General features: G+C 41.8%; 1 protein-coding gene across 9 annotated transcripts; it reads left to right on the top strand.

The window, feature by feature from the left end:
• Window positions 1-9909: 9909 nt before the first annotated feature.
• On the top strand, window positions 9910-19752 carry ZNF660 (zinc finger protein 660). 9 transcript variants are annotated; one of them, XM_008567260.1, is made up of 4 exons: window positions 9910-10022; window positions 12382-12504; window positions 12921-12995; window positions 17659-18861. In XM_008567260.1, exon 4 carries the CDS (start codon window positions 17837-17839, stop codon window positions 18827-18829), a length of 993 nt encoding a protein of 330 aa, XP_008565482.1. In that variant the 5' UTR covers window positions 9910-10022; window positions 12382-12504; window positions 12921-12995; window positions 17659-17836; the 3' UTR covers window positions 18830-18861. The 9 variants fall into 9 exon arrangements, with proteins under 9 accessions (XP_008565482.1, XP_008565483.1, XP_008565484.1 ...); XM_008567261.1 differs by having other exon boundaries at window positions 9910-10015; XM_008567262.1 differs by having other exon boundaries at window positions 9910-10015; window positions 12413-12504.
• Window positions 19753-23585: the final 3833 nt, after the last annotated feature.

Here is a 23585-nt window from a genome sequence, read left to right on the forward strand (position 1 = left end):
CTTTTTTTTTTTTTTTTTTTTTTTTTTTGTCTTTTTGTCTTTTTTCCGTGTCCGGCAATGGATCGCAACCCTCAGTGTTGCCCCCGTACCGGACCGGGGACCGGCAACGGGATCGCAAGCCTCGGCGTTGCTCCCGCACCTCGCTCAGCCAGTGAGCGGGAACCGGTCTGTATATGGGATCCGAACCCTCGGACGGGAGCGCCGCCACGCCTCCCAAGCGGCGCACTATCCAGTGCGCCACCGGGCCGGCCCCCACTCTGCTTTTTGGATGCTGCAGTTTTACATTTTGTTTTTTGTTTGCTCATCCCCAACTACACTAAGCCTCTGGAGAGTGGTAACCAGCACTATTCAGAATGATATTAGCCCACTAACCACCAGTTTGGTATAGGTCAGTAGGAATGAATGTCATGCCCTGACTTTCTGGATAAGCCTTACTCTTGGATGGAGGAAAAATGGCTGCATTTAAAATCCATACCTCAGTTTCAACTGGTCGTTGCTAGTATAAACAAAATTACTGATTTAAAAAAATGTTTTTTGTTTGGATCCAGTTACCTTGCTAAATTATTTTTAATTTTAATAGCTTTTTAGTTTCATTTCTTAGCTTTTCTAGGTATACAATAAATAATGATTTGTTTATCTCAATTTCCAATCTGTATGCCAAGGGCAGTTTATTTTTTTTCTCATTTTGAATTCCATTTTTTCCTTGGATACATTTCTTTTATATGTTCTTTTCCTGCCCCAAGTTGCAGAGGCTTTCCATTGGCCCCACATTACATTTGTTTTTTCTTTATTAGTGAATGATGAGGGTTTTCAAGTCCTGATATTTGTCCCAAAATAGATAAAATTGATTTTCCTTGAATCCCTTTAAAATCCAATTAGATGCTGTTAAAATTATCCCTTTAGGTCTGAAGCTAGAAGGTTAGTTGTAAATTTACATAACTACCTGTACACTAAAGCCGTAAAGAAGCAGCTTCAGATTTTGCTAAGCTGGTTGAAAACCTTCCACTCAGGCCCATCCCTTGTGTCCAGCTTTCTTTTTGCCTCAGCTTCCATACTGGGTGTCCAGCAGAGCCTCCTTCCACATTCTTTGCCTCATTGGGAATAGCTTGGATGTGAAAGAACTGAATGTGGAAAAACATTCAGTTAAAAGGCAGATTTTACTTTACTCAGTGACTCCAGATAGAGAAAAGGACCTATTCATGAGATATGTGAAAAAAATTCAGTTGTTGTAAACATTATCCACCAGAGACTTTAAACAAGAAAGCCTAGTCATTTGTGACTAGGAAAGCCTTTAGTTCCAGTTAATTTCTTGTTTGACATCAGAAATGTCACATGGATTAGAGTGCCTTTCTTTTTTTGTTGTTTTGTTTTGTTCTTTTTAAAGATGACCCATAAGGGGATCTTAACCCTTGGCTTGGTGTTGTCAGCACCATGCTCTCCCGAGTGAGCAGATCGGTCATCCCTATATAGGGGTCCAAACCCATGGCATTGGTGTTACCAGCAGCGCACTCCCGAGTGAGCCACAGGCCAGCCCTGTGCCTTTCGATTTTTGAAGGTCAAGAAGTCATTCATCAGAATCTTCTATTATGGGCCGGCCCGGTGGCGCACTGGATAAGTGCGCTGCTTGGGAAGTGCGGCGGCGCTCCCGCCGAGGGTTCAGATCCCACATACAGACCGGTTCCCGCTCACTGGCTGAGCGAGGCGCGGGAGCAACACCGAGGGTTGCAATCCCGTTGCCGGTCCCCGGTCCGGTACGGGGGCAACACTGAGGGTTGCGATCCGTTGCCAGACACGGAAAAAGACAAAAGACAAAAAAAAAAAAAGAATCTTCTATTATTTTGCACACATTTCTGAAAAACATTCCTGAAGAAAGTGTGGAAAAGCTTCTGTTATAGCACATAACTTCTGCTCCATCAGAGAATCCACAGTGTAGAAAAAGGGTATCAGTAAACAGTGTGACAGAATTTCCCATTTAGTTTTTAAAATCAGATGGAATTCAAACCTAGAGAGATAGTTCAGTTGGTCAAACAAGATGGTGAGATGCTAGCATATGGATGCTTACCCACTTACCTTGTAAACACGTAAAGAAAATATTCCACAGCTAAACTCTATATCCCCAACCCTGGTCATTCAGTTTTTAAATCTAATAGGAAAGGTCAAGAGATTTTGGATGTTAACAAGTTATTGTGTTCTGTCATATGCTGGGAGACAGCTTCTGTCAAGGAGTTGACTTCCTTCTGGAGTACTCATGAAAGGAAGCATTCATGAAAACCTCTAGGGACAAATTGTGAATTTGTCATTTGTGAATACGCACATGGTGGCTCTTTAAAAAAAAAAGAAAAAATTTCCTACCCTTAACATTAGGCCATGTTCTGGCCTGATAGGGCCCTGTAGAAGCACTTGCTTGCCCCAGAGGGATAAAGGGAATGTGTTAGGATGCCAGCTGACTCCAGAAGTACCTAATCATGCAAGTACTTGACCCAGGATAGGATATCGTAGATTTGTTCTTCATCGAGCCTCAACAGTCTTTCCACTAGTAAATGCACAGAGCCATACCTAGATGGGTGCCAAGTAAGGTGAAATGCAGATTCCCTTTTACGGCATGTGAATGCTTTACATGAAAACATAGTAGGAGAGAAATGTTCGATGGTCCACTCCCTTTTCTGACCTTTGGGTATTCCTGAATTGATGCCTGGTTAGGAATTGTTAGGGCCGGCCCGTGGCTCACTCGGGAGAGTGCGGTGCTGATAACACCAAGGCCCCGGGTTCGGATCCTATATAGGGATGGCTGGTTCGCTCACTGGCTGAGCGTGGTGCTGACAACACCAAGTCAAGGGTTAAGATCCCCTTACTGGTCATCTTTTTTTAAAAAAAAAAAAAAGGAATTGTTAGCTGACTAAAACCACAATATTTTTTTAAATGTTTTTTCCCCATTATGTGGCCCAGTCCATAGACTTAAAATGTTTTTGGACATTTTATGATATCCAACAAACTTCTCTCCCAAATCCCTTCCAGTTGCATTGTCTTCTATAAGATGTTCAGTTTCCCAACCTGGTGCCATAAAGACTGTGGGTAGGGTTGCACAAGGGCCAGTAGTCACCCAAGGCTTGGGTACAATAAGATCATTGGACAAAGTAATCATAGAACAACACATGAGGGGTCTTTAAAAAGTTCATGGAAGGATTCATATTATCTTTTAATTCAACTTTTCATGAACTTTTTGAAATACGCTATATATTCTCCTTAGACTGAATAAAGAGTGGTAACCATGGCTGCGTGTTTAGGGCCATGGGCACATTTGTATATACCCAGCCACCAAATTGAATACATCAGTTTTATACTTTGATTCCTATTTTGGGAAGTTTGAAAAATTCTATAACCCCTCACTGAGACTGTCTATTCTGCTCCTCAGAGGAGGAGGAGCCAGAACAATTGCAATGACACCATAGTTATGGCAGCCCTGGCATGTCCCGATGTTAGGACGAGGCCACCAGTGAAATCTCTCCAGTCAGCATTCAGGCTGCCTTGGCAATGAGCAAAAACTGATGATACTCAAGCTCTCACTGGGGAGCCATACAACTGGTGCCCCTAGGATATTAGATTTGTGCAGCTTATTACAGGGGCCATTTATGGAGAAGGTGGTCCTGGCAGCTGCTACAGTGCTAAACTTAAAAACACTGGCAATTGTGTTCTTTCTAGTCTCAGCTCTGCATTTATTGTGGTTACGTGCTGTGAAAGTCTATCCTAGCGAGGTGACCTGGAACAATGAGATAGTTGAGTTATTCTTTAAAAAACTTCCAAAAAAGAGCCACTTGAGGAGCACCAAACAATTTGTCTCATCTCAGGGGTTCCCTAGGGTTTCCATTGAGAGTAGATATGTGTGATACCTGAACAGTAGGATCAGGAACAACTGGGCAATTCCCACTGATTTGTAAGAAGCAGAGAAGTTGTATATCTGGTCAGTGGGGCCTCTGATCTGTCCACAGCGATATGCTAGAGTAAGAGTTACAGATATCTTGTATTTGAGACAGAGGTAAAGGTGTGCTCCATCTGCCCTCCCAACAAGAAGCTATAATATCTTGGCCTGTAATTGATACCAAGCACAAAGCCATCCCCTGTCATGCCACCTGCTCTTCATCTACTGTCCTGGATCATCCATTTTCCTCTCTTTAGGAGAATCATGAAGTGGTCACCACAAAATATGTTGCTCCTTAATGGAAATTGGGTGTATTAGTCTGCTAGGGTGCCATAGCAAAGTACCACATACAAGTGGATTAAACAGAAATTTATTTTCTTATAGTTTTGGGAACTGGAATTCCAAGATCAAAGTGTCTTCAGGATTGGTTTCTTTTTTTTTTTTTTTTTTTTTGGTCCTTTTTTGAGACCGGCTGTGCTGCGCTCAGCCAGTGAGCGCTGTGAGCGCCCCGGTCATCCCTATATAGGATCTGAACCCGTGGCAGGAGCGCTGCTGCACTCCCAGCGCCGCACTCTCCCGAGTGCACCACGGGCTCGGCCCAGGATTGGTTTCTTCTGAGGCCTCTGTCCTTGGCTTGTGGGTGGTCATCTTCTCTCTCCATCTTCATCTGGTCTTTCATCTGTGTCCTGATCTCTTCTTATGAGGATACTAGTAATATTGAATTAAGGCCTACCCTAATGACCTTATTTAACAGCTCTTTAACAGCTCTGTTTCCAAATACAGTCATATTCTGAGGTACTAGGGGTTAGAATTTCAACATATGAATTTTGGGAGGGCACAATTCAGCTCATATTATCAGGTTTGTTTGATTTTTAATATCAGTTTAATCAAGAATGTATTAGTCTGTTTCTGTTGCTTGTAACAAAATACCTGGAACTGGGTGATTTATAAAGAAAACAAAATTTGTTGCTTACAGTTTCTGAGACTGGGAAGTCCAAAATCCATCTGATGGAGCCAACAGCGACCTCGGGGTCGCACACTGCAGGGTGGTGGAAGCAGAGAGAGCAAGAGAGACAGACTCTCCTTTTCTTTTAAAGCCGTCAGAACCACGTCTCTGACCACCATTTTTAATCTATTCACTACTGCCTGGTCCCATAATCCAATCACCTCTTCAAGGCTCCACCTTTCAGTTACCATAATAGGATTTCCCACCCTCTTAACAGTCACAGTGGGGTCTAAGTTTCTAATACATAAAACTTGGGGGACACAATTCAAGCTTCAATGAGTTTTGGGGGGACATACTTCAATCCACTACAAAGGACAAGTCTAGGCTGACTTGCTAATGTGGCCTTCTTCTTAGGTGAACACATTTTCTCCTGGGTTGAACACCACTGACTCCTGGGTTGTATTCTATTCTAAATGACTCCTCAATCTCTACTGTCCACTGAAACCTTGACCTTATAGAGAATGTCTAGGTGGACATTTCAGTACTATGGCAAGCACATGAATGGTTCTCTGGTGCACGTTTCTCAATTTTTGTTATTTTTAACACTTTTATTGAGATATAATTCATGCACCATACAATTTACCCATTTAAAGTATATGGTTATATGGTTTTGGTATATTCATATGTATGTGCAACCATCACCACAATCCATTTTTGAACATTTTCATCACTTCAAAAAGAGACCCCCTATCATTTAGCTATACCCTCATGTCACTACCCCTGCCCCTTATGTTGTTTTGTTTTTACTTTTTAGGGAGAATTTTTTTTTCCCCTTTTTGTCTTTTTTTTTACTGGCCCGTACCGGGGACTGGCAACGGGATCGCAACCCTCAGTGTTGCGCCTGCGCCACGCTCAGCCAGTAAGCGGGAACCGGTCACCACATGGGATCCGAACCCTCGGTGGGAGCGCCACTGCACTCCCAAGCAGCGCACTCTCCAGTGCACCACCGGGCCGGCCCATACGGAGAATTTTTAATATACACACAAAATACACAGAGAAGGGAGATTATGGGTGGCATGTAATGCAGTAAGAAGTTTTAACACCACCTATGAAGCAAAGGTTTAACTTTTATCAAGCCTCTATTTCTACCTTCCTATTTATAGGAAATATAGGGGGATGCTATGAGGAAACAGTCAGATAAAACCACAGATTTGTGATTTATACAGTGTGAGACATTGTGTAAAACAATTGACCTAGGCTCCTCAAAAAGTTAGTGAAATGAAAAGAAAAAAGTTGTGGAACTGTTCTAGATTAAGAGACTCTTCAGAGACACAGCAATCAAATGCAGTAAGTGAAACTTGATCTAAAAAAAAGCTAGAGAAGAAATTTGGGGAACAATGGGGAAATTGGAATATGGAACGGATATAATATTTAATATAGGTCTATTTAATGGTGAAATAGAATTATTTGTAAATTTAATTGTGACAGTGGCATTTTGGTTATGTAGAATATCCATTTTCTTAGAAGATGCAGGCTGCAGTATTTGGGGTTGAAGGGTCATGATCTCTACAATGTATTTTCAAGTGGCTCAACAGTAACAACAAAAAAATGTGAATATGTGTGAGGAGAGTCAAAGCTAATGAGGCAAAATGTTAATGATTGTTGAATCCAGGGTATATGTATGTTTGAAATTTTCAAAATAAAGTTTGAAAAATGTAAAAGGAGACTATGGATGGCTCATTATAACTCAAAACCCTTTTTGTAAGAATTTAAATTTGTAGTCTGAAGCAGTGTGGCAGAACCTGGGATCTATAGTTAAAAGACATAGGTCCAAGTCTCAAATTTTCCACTACTAGCCGTGTAACCATAAGCAAATTATTTCTCATATCAGTGATTTAGTTTCCTTATATCTAGAAAATAAGGATAATATATCCTAAAATTATTCTGAGGCTTAAATTATTTGATACCAACAAAAGCTCTTTATAACTTGTAAAACAATATATATTGCAGTAATAAGTTCCTTTCTATAGGGTCCCCCAGATACCCCACTTTCATCTCTGTCCCGACCAAAACACAGAGTGCCTTGACCACTCTGCGATCTGGCCTGCTTCATATTTTTCCCTGCAGGTTTGAACCCAAGCTGGGGCCTTGAACATTCCCAGGCACTGATAAAAGTGTTTAGGTCATTACTCAAAACACTGAAAGAAACTAGCTCAGTCCCTGAACCAAATTCCTTAAACCCTCATATAAACCCTATAACTCAATCCCTTCCCTGGCAGACATGCCAAGGTAGAACATCCCTTTCTCTAGCTGTCTGTGGTGAGGACCACTGCTCACTTACCTGTAAGAAAGTTCCTCTCATAAATGCTTTGGATTGATCACCGTGGCATTTACTTCTTTGGATGGTTTGGGGCAGTCCCTGGTGGGAACTCCCATCCAACCACTTTTGGGGTGACTCCAGTGGGGGGTTCAAACTTTTGCTTCTATACTTTTAAAGTATTTTTTGATCCTTTCTTATATCCTCAGAGACATATTCTCAGATTGGGAATTCCCAAAGGGAAGCACTCCATTACCACCATTTTTACTGATAAAGTATGACCTGACCAACTGGATATTGATTTCTTTTACTCAAATATGAATTGGAATTTCTTTGGCTGACAGATGCGTGATAAAAGACTGAAATTACTGATTATTTAGGCAATTGTGACAGACAGACACACACACAAAATCCCAATTTCTAAGCAGTGACATCATTCTGGACTGAACAAATACATTTTTGTAGAAAAAGTATGTTTGTGACAAGGGCAATAAGCTGGATTGGGGGGTGCCGGAATTTGTATCTTTAACATGCATCCAAATGATTCCTATCCTCTCTAAAATTTGAGAATGACCAGACTAGAATAGGAATTAGTAATCATTACCCCCGGGGACCAGATATGGGGTTAACAGCTTGAATCAGAATTAATGACTCCCGGGCAGGCCCGGTGGCACACTGGATAGTGTGCCGCTTGGGAAGCGTGGCAGCGCTCCCACCCGAGGGTTCGGATCCCACATACAGACCGGTTCCCGCTCACTGGCTGAGCGAGGCGCGGGAGCAACGCCGAGGGTTGCGATCCCGTTGCCGGTCCCTGGTCCGGTACGGGGGCAACACTGAGGGTTGCGATCTGTTGCCGGACACGGAAAAAGACAAAAGACAAAAAAAAAAAAAAAAGAATTAATGACTCCCCCCTCCCAAATAAAAGAGTAGGTGAAAAGCAAGACCAAGCTGAAGATTACAACCACCTTAATGTACGTGAGTAGTATTCTTAAGTGCTTCCCGATGTAGTGGCAATAGTCTTGGGCTCCTCCGCAGAGTGTCCAGAATTCTACTTCCAGCATCAGCTGGGGTGTGAACTTGTGTAGGTCTTATCATCTCTCAATCCCTGTTTCTCAGTCTCCATAAAATGTGACAGAGTTGTGCCACCTACATAAACTGATGGATAAGAAAGCGCCTGGTATACTTTAAGTATTCAATGCACATTTGTCAATTGATGAAGTGCTTCAAAAACTCAACTCTCAGAAGACTTTTTTTTTTTAATCTACAATTGTTCTGTAGATGATCCACTCCTGTCCTATACAGTGAAAACTCCCAAATTGACATCTTTTTAAGTGTGATTTCTTTGCCAAAGTCCAGACTTCTATTCCAATTGCCTGTTTGACATTTCCTCTTAGACATCTAATTGTCATCTTTATTTTAACACATCCAAAATGAAAACTATTGATCCCTCTTCCTAAACCTGTTGCTTTCAAGCTACTTCATTTCCAAAAGACAATCTTATGCTAGTTGCTCACATCAATAACCATGGAGTCATCTTTAACCAACATTTGTTTGGTTAGCAAATCGTGTTGGCCATGTCTTCAAAATATATACTGAACCATTTCTCATCACCTCCATCACTTCTAAATTAGTCTGAGCCATTGTCATGTCTCACCTGGAACATAGCAATATTCTCTTAAACTCCCTGCTTCTACTCTTGCCCACTTACAGACTGTTCTCAACATGGCAGCCAGTGCAAATTTTTAAAATGTAAGTCGTACGCTGGCCGGTTAGCTCACTGGGTAAGAGCGTGGTGCTGATTACACCAAGGTCAAGGGTTCAGATCCCCAAACTGGCCAGCAGCAGGAAAAAAAAAAGTCGTGGAGTAAAACTTTTATGCAAGTTTTATGTTAGAATGACTAAGGACAGAGCAGAGAGCAAGGAATTCACAGAATTTATAGGAACAGATTTCTTGGCTCCCTTTATGTCTCATAGCTAACGAATCTTTGACAATGTGGCAAGGAAAAAAAAATCCTGTTACTCCTCTGTCCCCAAACCTTCCAATAGCCAGTTCTCTATGTTTATTCAGAGCAAATCCAAAGCCCCTATCATACGTAGCTTACAAGGTCCTAAATGTGCTCCCCCCCCCAAGTCTCCCATTAAAGACTTTTACTCCTAATATTCCATCAGGCACACTGCTCCCAGATATCCACAGGCTTCAATTGCTCACTTCTTGTCTCTGCCTTCTCCGTCATCTATAAAATAATCCCACCATCATCTCCACCTCTCTCCTTACTCACTACTAGTTCTGCGTATTTATTTATCATTGCCTCCCTTGATTTGAATGTGAGCCCTATGGGGCGGGGAGTTAATTTTCTTCACTACTGTATGCGCAGCCCCTAGAACAATGACACAGTAGGCACCCAATACGTATTTCATATACTGCCAATAAACGACAGCTGATCCTGGCTTTGAGGCCGAAAGGCGCGGCCCAGGCCGAGAGTGTGACTTCGGAAAGTCTCAGTCCGGGGAAGGCGGCCTGGGAACCCAGTTGATTGGTTCCTCTTCCCGCCCTAACCGAGCCCCTTCCCCAAGCTCCACCCCTTCCGGGGCCCTCCTCACATTGGCGAACTCTGCAAGCCCTCCCGTCCTCCCAGCCAATGGTGGGACAAAGCCTGAGCGGGAGGCGGGGCCAGAGAGCCCGCGGACCCCGAAGGGGCGGAAGGATCCAGCCGGGGGGAGACGCGGAAACCTCCCCGTGCCTAGAACGGCTGGGGGGTCGGGATGGGAGTTAGTGGGCAGTTGCTGACGGAGTTCCTTCAACGCTTTGTTCCGAGATGTGGGTCCGGCGTTTTCGGTGAGGGGTGAGCAGCAGACCGGTGTGGGGTGTCCTGTGAGGCCGGTTCTGGGAGTGGGTGGGGGATACAGGCCGTGGGCCAGGCCTCGTCCCGGCTGCCCGGTGCTGAGACGGGCGCGGCAGCCACGGGGGCGTTGTGGGCCTCCTCCTTTTTTCGTTCGGCGCTGCCCCTTTGTCTTGGGTCTAGTTCCAGGGTACGCGTAGCTGCTTGCTCGGACCGGGCTGGGGTGGTGACAGAACTGTGTCATCTCTGCCCCCAGCCGGTGGGCCGCCCGGATAGTAGTGGTTGAGGTCTCAAGTAGGCTTTCAGAGGACTCCACAAGCCCAGAGTATTTGACTCAAATCACCAGTCCATTCTCCGCTCTGTTTCCAGTGAGTAAACTGAGGCCCAGAGAGGAGGGTAGAGTCTCGCCCAAGGTTACACGTGGATTCGTTTATTCATTCAGCAAGTATTTGTTGAACACAACCCAGTAATATGCTAGGTCCTGAGGTTACAGTTGTGTACAAGGCAGAGCTAAATTCTCGTAGGGAAGAAATGGAACAGCTTGAAAGATTAGAAGCAGAGCCTGGGGATTTGGAGGGAGAAACAAAACATTTTTTTTTTTTTTTTTAAAAGATGACCGGTAAGGGGATCTTAACCCTTGACTTGGTGTTGTCAGCACCACGCTCACTGAACTTTGACTTGGTGTTGTCAGCACCACGCTCAGCCAGTGAGCGAACCGGCCATCCCTATGTGGGATCCGAACCCGGGGCCTTGGTGTTATCAGCACCGCACTCTCCCGAGTGAGCCACGGGCCGGCCCAGAAACAAAACATTTTGAGGTCTAGTAACCCTAATAAATGAGTAATCAGGGAAAAAAAATTCCCCTTCTAGTGCTCTTTTAAAGTCTTTATTTCTTCCTTTCTCTCCTAAGACACTTGACTCAGCCAAGTTCTCCTCTCCTTCCCTTTGTGCAAACTTTCTGTGGAAAGCTGGATTGCAGACAACTCCTCAGTTGGAATGCATTTCGCAGTTAGAGAATATGAAGCCTTTAATTATCAACAGAGCAGGTGAAAAGGTGTTGGTAGCGTGAGGGAATGAGGATTTCCTTCAGGCATGGAAGGCTTGTCACTCACTAACCGTATGACCTTGAGCGAGTCATTCAATCCCTGGGAGCCTCATTTCCTCCTCTTTAAAATGGGAATGATCATCCTTACTGCTCACAGTTCTATAGGACGGGAAGTTAACCAAGATGGGACACTGCCCTGAATATCCATTTGGAGTTGAGCTCTCAGAGAAGTCTATCATTTCTATCTGTTTACAGTGAATCAAGGCCCCATTAGGAATTTTATCACTGAACCCAAGGAGCAGATCAGGCAAGATCTGTGCTGGAAATATTCTTTGTAGTGAGGCTGCTGTGTATAGGCATGAGGGTGAGTCATTTGCTTTTCTATTGGGCAAGTGAGACACAGACTGTGAAGTTAGTCTGGTTACAGGAATCCTGCCTCCTAGAGGATATGGAAACAGGGCTGAAAGGGAGAATTTCTGAATGGCTATTTCCCAAGTAAGGGAGAAACAGAGAAGTTGGGGGGGGGGGGGGTTGGGGGTGGCGTGACATCTGGACCTTGAGGAGTAGTTTTGGTATGGTAGGAAGAGTGATGTAGTAAAGTAGTAGAACTCAAGTTTGGGTGTCAGGAGACTTGGACTTGAGTCCCAGTTCTCTAAGTTCCAGTTTCCCCATCTATACATTTGTATATAAAACCAGGTAGTCTGGGAGTTCTCTTCCAGCTCTGACATTCTGAGAGTCTCTGAATGGTGGGACTGGGTCAATCTCTGGCAGAATTTAGGCAAAGGATGCAGATATACCATCATGGTATTTATCAAACAATATGAAGCACAAAAAGGATGAACCGGGTAGAAGAGGGATGGTGGTGGTAACCTCTGATCATCCTTATGTATGCTCAGATATTAGATAGACTCCTGAACTTGATTAATTTAACATTTCCAATCAAACCGCTTTTATTGAACCCCCATTTGTGCTGGGCACTGGTGGAATCCACAGGCGAATATCACGGGCCCTGTTTTCTGGGGACTTAAAGTGTAATGTGTATATGTGAGGAGAAAGGATACAGACATACATAAAGTAATTCTAGTATAAGGCAAACTCTGTATTACAGGTTTGTTATGGTTTTTTTAAGGACAGAAATTTTTATGTAGTTAAATACATCAGCTTTTCATTATGGTGTCAGCCTTTGTTTTATGCTTAAGTCTTAGGCCTTTCTCTCTCTGAGATCAAGTAGTCCCCCGATATTTTCTTCTAGTTATTATTTTGTTTTTTCTTTCTATTTTTACATTTCACCCATCTGCTTCTCTGGAATTTTTTTCAGGTATTGCCTCTTATCCCTCACTCTATTACAGTTAACCAGTAACTAAAGACCATGTGACCATTGCTCAGAGGGAACTGAACAGGCAGGTGATGCTGGCAAATTAAAGGAATACAGTCACCCCAGGTAAAGCCCCCCCCCCCCCCTTTTTTATGAGAATAGGACTCCGTCCATTGTGTGTTCCTCACAGCCTGAAATGAATGGTTGTCCTGGGATCAGAACACTCACTCTCCAGTCTCAGGGATTTGTGGGTTGGAGAACTGTGGAACTCATTGGTTCTCATGCATTTGCTGACCATCTGAGATTGTGCTTTGTGCATAGTTGCTTGGATACTCCTAGTGTCCTGCTGACCCCATGACCTCATCTTTCCCTTCTACTTTTCCAGCCAAGACCCCACCTCCCTAGAGCCTGGGAATTCTTCCAGAATTTCTGAGGGAATTTCCATCCAATCAGGCAGAGGACAGCAAATAGGTTTGCTTTTGATCAAACTCTCCTCAAACTGGCCCTCCCTGATCTCCTCACTAGTTTTGCTTCCTCCTCAGGTGCACCAAAACCACCCTGGGCTGACTCACAGTGCCTGCCTGTGCATTTCTCTTTCTCCCTACCTGCCTGCCTCAGTAAGTGTATACATTTTCATGACTTCCTCTGTCCTCTCTTATTCTCAAATTTACGTTCCTGACCTGTTTCTCCTCCTCTTATCTAAAGTGTTTTCCCATGTCCCCATTTGACTTAGAGACACTGTCACTCTTGATATGCAGACCTGGATCTGATGACCTTGGATTCTTTTCTTCAGTCATCCTCTGTATCCAGTCACATATCTGGATGCTTTCCTGAATATAGCTGGATTTCATTGTTCTCTGTCCTGTTTTCCTGGACTAAAGTGTTTCTGTCTCTTTTGTTTGTTCATTTATTCAACAAACATTTATTGGGCACTGTATTAGTCTGTTTCTGTTGCTTGTAACAGAATACCTGCAACTGGGTAATTTACAAAGAAATGAAATTTATTTCTTACAGTTTAGAGTGGGAAGTCCATGGTTCAGTGGGCACATCTGGTGAGGGCCTTCTTTTTGGTGATGACCCTCTACAGCAATGCAGGGTGTCACCATGGTGAGCAAAATGGGCTGAGCAAGAGTGAGTTAAGCTTCTCACTTGCTTTCCTTATAAAGCCATCAGGACCACACCCATGACAACCCATTAAACTATTAACCCATTACTCTAAGAATGGATCTGTCCATTCACAAAGGCACAGTTCTCAGGATCCAATCACCTCTCAAAGGCCCCACCTTTCAAATACCATAATTAGATTTCCCATCCTCATAACACTGTTACACTGGAGGTCAACTTTCCAGTACATGAACTTTGGGGGGACACATTTAACTCATAGCAGGCACCTACAAAGTGTCAGGACCTTTAATAGTCACCCATACTGCATTCTTAAAGTTGTTTCACAACTCATTTCCTTTCCTCCATTCTTTTTCCCCCCCTCTAATCTACCTGGGCTGATCTTTCTAAAGCATTCTTTTTTCCTAATATCACTTTGGGGGAGGGTGATACGAAATTTATTGTCCAAACAGGGATACTTTTGTGAGTTAAGTGGTGATGTTGCAGTAGCAGGTATAAATCAGCACTATTCTGGAAAAACCAGGACATATGATCACCCTACTTCTAGGTGGCATCTCCTTTTATTTACCTCAGTTTATTTCCCATGGGATACACAGCTGCCTCTCTCCTCCGTTTTCCTCTTCATGAAGCTGAGAGAAACATGAATGTTCAGGGAGGTAGCGCAGTGGGGGGATGGGGAGGAAGTATGGGAACTAGGGAGAAGGAATGGTAATGCTTGAAAAACTATATTCTTGTTAAGAGAGAAAAAGAAGGAAAATAACAAGAGGAGAATTGCACGGTAGAAAAAAAAGTGTAGATCAGGGAAAGAAAGTTAGGGGTAGATTTCACTTTTCTGTTTAGAACTTGTTTCCCATTGACCTTCAAATTATATCCATATTTTTTGTCTTGTAATTTCAATGTTCTAGTTGGAATCTCTTCAGGCAACATGACTTTTTCATTTTTTCACTTGTTCATTCAACAACGAAAAATTTGAGTGCTCACTATGTGCCTGGAACTGTTCTAAGTGATAGGAATACAGTGGTGAACAAGATGGACAAAATCCCTGTCCTTATAAAGCTTATGTTATAGTGTAATCTTCCACTTACTTTTGAGTACACTAATCCAGTGCCACCTTCCTGTCGAGAAAGCAATTACTGTTTATCCTCTGGAATACAGCCCAAATCCTGACTTTTTAAAGTCCTTTTCCCCAGCATTTCTAGCCCTAATAATTGCTCCGTCCCCTATCCCCCTTCATGTCCTGCTTGGGTAATTTGTAATTTTCTCTCTTACTGTTGTGCCATACTACTCAATTGTAAGCTTCTTAAAAATAGGTATGATATTTCATGCTTGCATTAGTCTGCTTGGGCTACCATAACAAAATACTGTAGACTGTATGGCTTAAACAACAGAATTTTATTTTCTCACAGCTCTAGAGGCTAGAAGTCTGAGATTGAGGTGACTGGCCAATTTGGTTTCTGGTAAGGGCTCTAATCCTGGCTTGTAGATGGCCACCTTTTTGCTATGTGTTCACATGGCCTTTACGTGTGCGTGTGCAGGGGGAGAGTGCACACCAAGAGCTCTCTTATGTCTTTTCTTATAAGGACACTAATCCTATTGGATCAGGGCCCACCTTATGACCTCATTTAATGTTAGTTATCTCCTTAGAGGCCATATCTCCAAATCTGTCACATTGGGGGTTAGGACTTGAATATATGAATTTTAGGGGGACACATACATTTAGTCCATAACAATGCTTCTTTAAATTTTCCCTGTGTTAAACCCAGAACAGGGATATTTACAGAGTAGGATGCTCAATAATTATTAGTTTAAGAAATGTATGCAGAAAAGAGAAGTTTCAGAGAAGATTAGAAATGGAAAAGAAAATCAGAAAGAACCATCAACTTTCTCACAAAGAGAACTGTGGAGGTGAGTTCACTTACTATCCCACTCTGCTCTGCAGTCCCCTGGCTTCTCACTGAGTTTCCTCCTCCTGCTTTATCTTATATGATTAGGAGAGGTAGCAGCAGCTGAGTATGAGTGAGCTTAGGATCCTGGCAAGAATCCACCCTCCCCCTCCATTCTCTATGCTGGTCTTCATATCTTGAGCATGAATCTGAGTATATGTGCCTGTGTATGGAATCATTGGCACCCAGAATTCTGAGATGTGAACTCCAGTCTTTGCAGTTCTCTTTTTGTTGGTCTTCACCACTCACCATTGAATCTGTCCCTCCTCCAGAGAGTGTGACTCAGTTTATCAGAAAGCTGTGAGACAATGGAAATTGGCCAAACTTTTTTGAAAAGCAGTAGGTAGTACTGCAAAACAGTTTCATTTCTTCTGACCCAAATAACTCACTTATGGAACTTTTATCCTAGGAATATATTTCAGTAGGAAAAAACTTTTTAAGTATAAAGAGTGTGATAGCATTATTCATAGTGGTTAAACCTCAGAGAACAACAGAAAAGTCTTACTAGCAAAATGGTAGGTAAATTATAATGACTTCAACTAGTGATATGTTATGTAGCCATAAAATGGTCATATGAATTTTAGATAGCAATGTGGAAAAATATTTATAAAAAATTAACGGGGGGATTAGGAAGATATTGGTCAAAGGATACAAAAGTTCAGTTAGACTGGAGGAATAAGTTCAGGAAGTCTGTTGTACAACATTGTGATTATAGTTAGTAACAATATATTGTATAGTTGAAAATTGCCGAGAGTAGCTTTTTTTTTTTTTCCTTTTTGTCTTTTTTACTGACCGGTAACGGGATCGCAACCCTCGGTGTTGCGCCCACACCGCGCTCAGCCAGTGAGTGGGAACCGGTCTCCACATGGGATCCGAACCCTCGGCGGCGCGCTCCCAAGTGGCACACTCTCCAGTGTGCCACCGGGCCGGCCCCGAGAGTAGCTTTTAAATGTTCTCACCATGAAAAAATAAGTATGTGAGATAATGAATATGTTAATTGCTTGATTTAACCATTCCACAATGTAAACATATATCAAAACATCATGTTGTATACCGTAAATATATACAATTTTTATTTATGAATTAAAAATAAATAAAATTAAGCGGGAAAAGTAGGATGCAAAATTATATATACTATATATGTAATGATATGCATATGAACAAGTCTGATAAGGAACATAATAAAAGGAAAACAGCCATGTGTTAGTATCATGAAGACATCTTTTAGTTTTCTTTTGTAACCCAACCCCCTCTAGATTTGAGGTCTGCTAGGATTACCTATGTCCAGAGTTTCATGTCAAACCAGTTGGGAAATTCCTGCTCATTCCTGATATTTGGTTTTGTATATCAGCCCCTCTTGGTTGTGCTGCCCCCTACTCTCACCCTTTTACATCCTCAGATACTTTACTATTAGGCTAAGCAAGGTCCTATCTTTCCACCGCTGTGCTTTAACTAACCCTCTTCCCCAGTTTAGCCTCTCACGTTCACCCAGTAGACCCAGTCTGTCAGAGTGATAGCATGGTGAAAAGCCGACAGATACAACTAACACATAAAGCTGGACCAGCTACAGCCCAGCCCCTACAAAGTAGGCTATGATGTGATGAGGCTCAAATATTGGAAGAATTGTGTTATCACTTATCAGGACAGGGCTTAAATACAGGGATGAAAACTGGGACTTAGTATCTGAACCTAGAGCAAAAGATGAAATCTTAGTCATACTCTAAGACAGAATCCTAGTTGCTATTCTATAAAATGATTTTCGAGTGCCTATTATGTGCCAATCATTATATCACTAGTACTAGGGGAATAAGGTCAGTAAGAACTAAAAGCCAAACTGATCTGAAGATTAGTCATTTGAGCCGCTGAACTGCTGATCTTCCCATTCGCTTTTTCTAGGGACCAGATTATAGTTGAGCCTCTGCCATTGGGAGTTAGATGGCTCCAATGTTGGGAGTGCAGGATGAGGCAGAAAGAAACCATGTCAGATTTTATATTATTCATTGTATATTCTGATACTGGACTTGTTGGGCTCCTCTCAGCTCCTGGCTTTCCATAAGCCTTTACCTTAGCCTCTATGTATAACTTCGTTTTCTTACATTTTTTATCAGTTCCCCTGCCTTTGAACATTACCCTTCCATGTGAGACCCTGTGGTCTACCACATCTTGTCCTTGGATAGTAACAGGTGTCATGTGCTATTTCTGTTTCTCCTGTCAGATGGTGAAACTGGGACTGAGGAGGTGTTGATTCCAAAGCATCATTCCTGAAAAATCAGAATCGCATTATACTTTCACAGAATTCCAGAGGTGTTGCCAAGGAAGTCAAAATTTAGGAAACTCCTCTGAAGGGAAAGAGAAGACCAGAGAGGCCACTGGAATGCTCCAAGCAGGAGAAAATGAGGAGAAAGATGAGAAACTTCAAACATAAGACAGCTAAAGATAATAAAACACTCACAGAAGTGAGTGACCAAGAATCTGTAAAAGACAGTCAGTCCTGTGACCTTTCAACAAATGAGAGAATTCAGGCTGAAAAGAGACAGTATGTATGTACTGAGTGTGGGAAAGCCTTTAGTCAGAGTGCAAACCTCACAGTTCATGAACGAATCCACACAGGAGAGAAACCGTATAAGTGTAAGGAGTGTGGAAAAGCCTTTAATCATAGCTCCAACCTAGTTGTTCATCGGAGAATCCACACTGGATTGAAGCCCTACACGTGCAATGAATGTGGGAAATCTTTCAGTGGTAAGTCACACCTTATTCGGCACCAGGGTATCCATAGTGGGGAGAAAACTTATGAGTGTAAGGAGTGTGGGAAAGCCTTTAGTCGGAGTTCAGGCCTTATTTCACATCACAGAGTTCATACTGGGGAGAAGCCCTACACTTGTATTGAGTGTGGGAAAGCCTTTAGCCGTAGTTCAAACCTTACTCAACATCAGAGAATGCACAAAGGAAAAAAAATTTACAAATGTAAGGAGTGTGGGAAAACATGTGGTTCTAATACAAAGATTATGGACCATCAGAGAATTCACACTGGGGAGAAACCTTATGAATGTGATGAGTGTGGAAAAGCTTTCATCTTAAGGAAGACACTTGATGAGCACCAGAGACTTCATCGTAGAGAGAAACCTTACAAATGTAATGAGTGTGGGAAAGCTTTTACTTCTAATCGAAACCTTATTGATCATCAGAGAGTTCACACTGGAGAGAAACCCTATAAATGTAATGAATGTGGGAAAACCTTCAGGCAGACTTCCCAAGTTATTCTACATTTGAGAACCCACACTAAGGAGAAACCCTATAAATGTACTGAGTGTGGGAAAGCCTATCGTTATAGTTCACAGCTTATTCAACACCAGAGAAAACACAATGAGGAGAAAGACACCTCATAAATAACAAATATCTCTGGTAATAGGGCTAATTGCTACTTGTCTGAAAAGCAATTTTTAAGTGTCATCAACTTTAATTCTACTTTTAAGAATCCATATCAGGAAAAATAATTAGAAGTAGAAAGAGATTAACAAAAGGGATATTCATGCCGGCATTGTATATAACTGAAAAAAGAAAACTAGATTTTCAACAGTACAGGGTTTAAATGAATGATTTTCTATCCGTGTGATGGTTTTAAAACCATTTAAAACATTTTAAAAGAATATTTAATGCCTTGGGAAAATGATTTTGAAAAGTGGAAGATAAAGAAAAAACATATAATCCAAATGTAAAAAAAAATTTATACATTGGAAAAAATGGGCAGAAGTAAACCAAACCAAAATGTAAACAGGGATTATCTCTAGGTGATAGGATTATAGGTGATTTCTATTTTTTTCTATTCTTTCTAGATTTTCTACAATGAGAATGTACTACTTTTATATTCAGGAAAAAAGTACAGTATTTTTTAAATACAGTGAGTACATGGTCATTTTCACTCAACAATGTTATGAATGGCACACAGTATGTAGAGTCTAAAATCCTGGGATTGCACCCTGATGATGGCACTTAGAGGCAGTGGAACCATGAGCAAGTCACTTCCTTTTAGAGCCTGCTTCCTGTTTAGGCTCTAAATCGTAAACACCAATCCTTTGTCTTTTTCAGTTTTAAGCTGACTGTAGAGTTGTCAACAAAGTCTGTAACCACTTTTAAAGAACAGAGCAAATATTTACTGCATCCCTTTTTCCTACGGTTATGGAAGGATCTGCAGATGATGGAGAATTACCTAGGCTCCTTTTTAATATATGTCTAGACAACCAGAAAAAAATATACCCTTATAAAATTGAAACAATTATTGGCTCAAAAACTTTAATTAGATACAGTCACCATTAAATATAAAACATGGAAAACTGTGCCTTCACATGTTATGTAGAGCTTAGTAGCTAAAAGGGCATACTTTGGGGTTGGAGAGATCTGTGTTCTAACCCCAGGTCTGCCATGTACTAGCTTGTCAATTTTGGACAAGTCCTTTAACTTCTCCAAGCCTCAGACTTACCTGTGGAAAGGTAATAACTACCTACCTCACAGGATTGTTGTGAGGATTAAATGAGATAATACATGCAATGTATGACAAGCTTGGCACACGGTAAATAATGATCTCTTAAGAATAAGACATTGGAACAGTGCTTCTAAATGCTTTAGAGGGCCGGCCCGGTGGTGCACTCGGTAGAGTACGGCGCTTGGGAGCGCAGCAGTACTCCCGCCAAGGGTTCGGATCCCATATAGAGACCAGTCCGCTCACTGGTTGAGCGCGGTGCGGGCGCGACACCAAGGGTTGTGATTCCGTTGCCGGTCGCGGTACGGGCGCAACACCGAGGGTTGCGATCCCGTTACCGGTCATGAAAAAAGACAAAAAATGAAATAAAATAAATGCTTTAGAGAGTGATTCAGGAGAACTTTTGCATCAGGTACCATTTAGGATATTTTCAGGTGTAATGAACAGAATTACAAGTACTAGTAACTTAGACCATAAGAACACTGATTGTTTACTTAAGGGGAAGTCTAGAGGTAAGCTGTTCCGAGTTTGGTTTGGCAACTCAGAAGTTCATCAAACTTCCATTTTAACTCTATAATTTTTAGCATATTGGCTTTCATTTTTTGTAATCCCATACTTGCAAGACAGTGGCCACAGCTATAAGCGTCTTTTCTTCACACAACTCCTTCAAAGTCAGGAAGTGAGGAAAGGAGCTGAAGCTTTCTCATCTGGTTCCTTTCTTTCAATCTTCTGGGAAAGATTGCTACAATCTTTGATTTATCAACTTTAATTCTACTTTAAGAATCTTCTATTGTAGCAGTCTTTTTCAGAAGACGGGAGGGAAGGATGCTGAGCAGTCAGTACAACAGATGCTCACCAGCTTCCTTGCCTTTCTTTATGTCCACCCTTCCAGGAGGGCCTTCAACCATTCTCAACCAGTATTTAAAACTTTTAAGTCATTAGCTCAAAATCCATCTGGGAACACTTAGAATCTCCCTGTTCTAAACTCAGCCATTCCTGTCATTGTATACAGTAAATCCCAGCACCAATGCATTTGTCTTATGAACACAGTGATTTTTTTGTTTCAGGAATTATTGAGGATATATGTTATTTCATTTAATCCTCCCAAAATTTGTACAAGAAAATTGAGTCTCAGTGAGGTTAGGTGACTGGCTAGTAAATTGTTGGAGCCAGGATTTGAGCTCAGATCTGACTTTGAAGTTCATCCTTTCATCATTATACCAAAGTGCCTCTGTTCACCATAGTGGTTCTATAAGTGAGTGAGAGACCAGTTGGGATTCTTCTAGGTAGCCACCTCTATGAAAGGTAATTGAATCTGGACAATTATTTGACCATGGATTCATAAGGAAGCTGCTATCAATCTTCTGTGAGTGAGACTTATGGCCTATCTCTGTACCTCATAATTTAGTTTTAAGGATTATATATTTCTTCCTTGCTCTTACTGGAAAGAAAGAAATGAAAGGTATGGAGGTTGTATATTTGTGTGAAAAAGGATTGTCTGGTTTTATCCTATTTTGATAAGATAGTGGTTTGCACATAATTTTGCCATGTAATAGTCCTTCTTTGCATGATTGTTCAAAACAGGGTTTAGAGGGCCTGGAACAGATTTGCTGTGTTCAGGGGATAGGACTGTTATATCATCGCTGAGCAGAGTTGTTGATACTTCCTATATTGCTGAGCAGATAGTCTCTGACCAAAACATTTTCTCATCACTGTGTCATAGTGTCTGAAATTCTTTCTTCAGATAGACTTTCTTTTTCATCTTTATATTAAAAGACTTCGTGATCTTCAAGAGTAAATCTCTTTTAGGAAGGATATAATGTTATCTCATACCCAGAGATCTAAATACAGGGGATTTTCACATTTCTTGCTCTAGGCAAGCTAGGATTATAGTCCGTTGAGGAAGCATTCACCCATATTCTAGGCTGGTACCTGCCTTGAGCTGCAGGAGTAAATTATGACAAGTTCCTGCACCTTTTCAGATAAATATTCTGCAATATAACTTGAACTGATCACCTACCTTTTTCCAGAAGTCTGCCAGGACTGCCTGCTGTTACTTCAGTCAGCTCTTTCCATCCTCTTAGGCCCTTTCATGATACTCTCCGGAATTCAGAGCTGTCTTTTTGAATGTGTTTTCTTTACCTTCTTGTTTTGATAGAAACCCGGCTGTTCCCTAAGGGCAGTTCTTCCTCTGCAGTCCCTCAATTGCTAGTTTTTGTCTCATGCTTAACCCATATATCTCTCTGTATTGCCATTTCTTCTCTGATCTCCATCAAAAACCCAGCTCTTTTGAAATATACATCACTAGACTACTGTGTATTGCCTATCCCTCTCTTATCATCTGCTGGTCTCCAGTGCACTCACATTTATGTTTTTAGTACCCTGAATATTCCTGAGGAATATGTAGAGGCAATATCTTAGCCATAGACATCCTGGTTGTGTAGAATTACTCCTGTGTAGAATAAAAATATATATGCTCTTTTTAGTTGAGAGGAAGATATGAGATAAAATTCCATTTTATATAGCTTCGATTAAAGGGAAGTATGTAAGACAAGTGTAATGCGGGAGCCCCAAATCTGAGAAGGCACTCACATAGTGTTTACCTATTCCAAAGAAATCACCCAGAGGTCCAGCAGGTAGAGACACTGGTTTATTAAACTTATGAGAAGCACCAATGGTGGCTGGTTGGTAAGAAGTCCATACCACTGCAGAGTACATACAGCAGTTATATAGTAAACAGATCAAAGCAGGAATATAAATCATTTTCAGGCTTATGTGCAAACCCTCACACAGGTCACATAACTCAGGGCACACCCAAGATATGCCTAGGTAGATAAATTAATCTACCGACTAATCTCCTGGTGTCTGAGTGCTTGCTTCCTTACTTAGTGTCCTGCTTCTTCCAACATTCTGTTTGTCAAAAGGGATGTGCCTTTCCTTGGGTAACCGCCTTGGCCAGGGGCAGCCTCCCAGGGAGGAGGGAGGGCACTCAGCAAGGGAGGGGGGAATAGGGCATCTGTTCAGCATCTACCCTACAACAAAGAATCCCGTTTAGAGAGGAAAGTGTCTCCCTGGACTTACAGATATTTTTGATGGTATGTACTGTGTTCAGTCTTACTTGGAAGAAAATTGAAAGCAAAAAGAGCCTTACGTAGCTGAGTAATTCTGTTGAATCTAAATCCCATGATTAAATTTCATTACAACTCTATCTTCAGTGACAGACTTCCTTTTATGACTTTTTCCATTCAATATAAATAAAAAACGATGCTCATATTGTTAGATTGTTTTATTCACTAGACTGTCTTTAATCATCTCTGATGTTATAAAACTGGAGTCATAAAATTGTTTTTGCAGGAAATAGTGATAGTTCCTCTAATAAACATCAGCTATTCTTATTAAATCACTGATGTTTTTTTTTTTTTTCATACTTACAATACATAAATGAGAGCTCTGTAGCCATTAGAAATTTTCCTTCTGTTATTTCCTTGGAGGATTTATATAGCCAGTTTTGTCCCATCCCCTCTCTCTGGACTCATCCGTGTTTCACACCTCTACTATTATGTAGCCCTTACTTGGCTATATAAAACCAGCCATGTTCTCTGAAGTCCAACTTTGTTCCAGAAGATAGGTCTGGCGGGGGGGGGGGGGGGGGAAAAAAGAGAGGG

This window comes from Galeopterus variegatus, unplaced genomic scaffold (genome assembly GCF_000696425.1).
Source record: "Galeopterus variegatus unplaced genomic scaffold, G_variegatus-3.0.2 Scaffold307, whole genome shotgun sequence".
Classification (NCBI taxonomy): Eukaryota; Metazoa; Chordata; class Mammalia; order Dermoptera; family Cynocephalidae; genus Galeopterus; species Galeopterus variegatus.

Coding starts and splice junctions, on each gene's coding strand:
- ZNF660 (XM_008567265.1), top strand. CDS start 17,837: ATGAGGAGAAAGATGAGAAACTTCAAACATAAGACAGCTAAAGATAAT.